The sequence below is a fragment of the Neopelma chrysocephalum genome, unplaced genomic scaffold (genome assembly GCF_003984885.1).
Source record: "Neopelma chrysocephalum unplaced genomic scaffold, ASM398488v2 Primary Assembly neopelma1_93624, whole genome shotgun sequence".
NCBI lineage: Eukaryota > Metazoa > Chordata > Aves > Passeriformes > Pipridae > Neopelma > Neopelma chrysocephalum.
Window position 1 is genome coordinate 1 of NW_020922339.1, and position 1,721 is coordinate 1,721.

Here is a 1,721-nt window from a genome sequence, read left to right on the forward strand (position 1 = left end):
CCTGAAACCTCCCAAAGCCCTGGGACATCCTGGGTCCCCCCAAAGCCCCCCGAGCCCCAGGGGTGTCCTGGGCCCACCCAAAGCCCCCCAAGCCCCCTGGGTCCCCCCGAAGCCCCCCAGTCCCCCCATTCCCACCTGCTGGCTGAGGTTGTGCTGCTCGGCGCAGGCGTCCAGGGCGCAGGCACTGCCCACCCGGGCCAGCTCCTCCAGGAACTTGTGGCACTGCCCCACAGCCACAGCCTGCAACTGGGGGTACTGGGGGAACAGGGACCCTCAGAACCCCCCAGAGCCTGCAACTGGGGGTACTGGGGGGAAAGGGACCCCTTAGAGTCTGCAACTGGGGGTACTGGGGGAACAGGGACCCTCAGAACCCCCCAGAATCTGCAACTGGGGGTACTGGGGGAACAGGGACCCTTCAGAACCCCCCCCAAGTCTGCAACTGGGGGTACTGGGGGGAAATAGGGACCCCCAGAGACATCAACTGGGGATAATGGGGGAACAGGGACTCCTCAGAGTCTGTAACTGGGGATACTGGGGGAACAGGAACCCCTTAGAGCCTGTAACTGGGGGTACTGGGGGGAACAGGGACACCTTAGAGTCTGCAACTGGGGGTACTGGGGGAACAGGGACCCTCAGAACCCCCCAGAGCCTGCAACTGGGGGTACTGGGGGAACAGGGACCCCTTAGAGCCTGCAACTGGGGATACTGGGGGAACAGGGACCCCTTAGAGCCTGCAACTGGGGATACTGGGGCAAGAGAGACCCCCCTTGAGACCCACCGCCTGCAACTGGGGGTACTGGGGGAACAGGGACCCCTTAGAGTCTGCAACTGGGGGTACTGGGGGGAACAGGGACCCACCTCCTCAGGGCACAGGGGGTGACCCTGCCCCGTGCCAGGGGACACAAATCCCGGGTTGGGGGGACACAAATCCCCGACTGGGGACACAAATCCCAGTTTGGGGACACAAATCCCGGGTTGGGGACACAAATCCCAGGTTGGGGATCCCCCTGGATGCCCCCCCCGGGGGGGTCGTGCCCTCCTTGGGGCACAGGGGGTGACCCTGCCCTGTGCCAGGGGACACAAATCCCGGGTTGGGGGACATAAATCCCGGGTTGGGGACACAAATCCCGGGTTGGGGACACAAATCCCATTTTGGGGACACAAATCCCAGACTGGGGGGACACAAATCCCAGTTTGGGGACACAAATCCGGGGTTGGGGACAAAAATCCCGGGCTGGGGACACAAATCCCGGTTTGGGGACACAAATCCGGGGTTGGGGACACAAATCCTGGGTTGGGGACACAAATCCTGGGTTGGGGGGACACAAATCCCAGTTTGGGGACACAAATCCGGGGTTGGGGACACAAATCCTGGGTTGGGGACACAAATCCCAGACTGGGGACCCAAATCCCGGGTTGGGACCCCCCCGGACCCACCTCCTCGGGGCACAGGGGGTGTGGGCAGCGCGAGAAGTGGGCGCAGAGCAGGGGGAAGGCGATGGCGAAGCGCAGCAGGGGCGGCTCCTCCAGGGCCAGCGAGAACATCCGCTCCAGGGGACGGGGGTAGAAACTGCGGGGGGACACGGGACAGTGGGAAAAGGGGGAAAAGGGCAGGGGAGGGGTAAGAAAAGGGATAGGAAAAGGGGTAGGGGGTGGGAAAGGGGGGGAAAAGGACAGGGGAGGGGTAAGAAAAGGGATAGGAAAAGGGGTAGGGGGTGGGA

General features: G+C 63.5%; 1 protein-coding gene across 1 annotated transcript; it reads right to left on the bottom strand.

Moving 5' to 3' along the window:
- Positions 1-135: 135 nt before the first annotated feature.
- LOC113980315 (nck-associated protein 1-like) lies at positions 136-1,577 on the bottom strand (the record flags this gene model as incomplete). Its single annotated transcript, XM_027707540.1, has 2 exons — positions 1,438-1,577; positions 136-255 (listed from the first exon to the last, which is right to left on the bottom strand). Coding segments are annotated over exons 1-2 (228 nt in total), but the record flags the coding sequence as incomplete, so codon positions are not given.
- Positions 1,578-1,721: the final 144 nt, after the last annotated feature.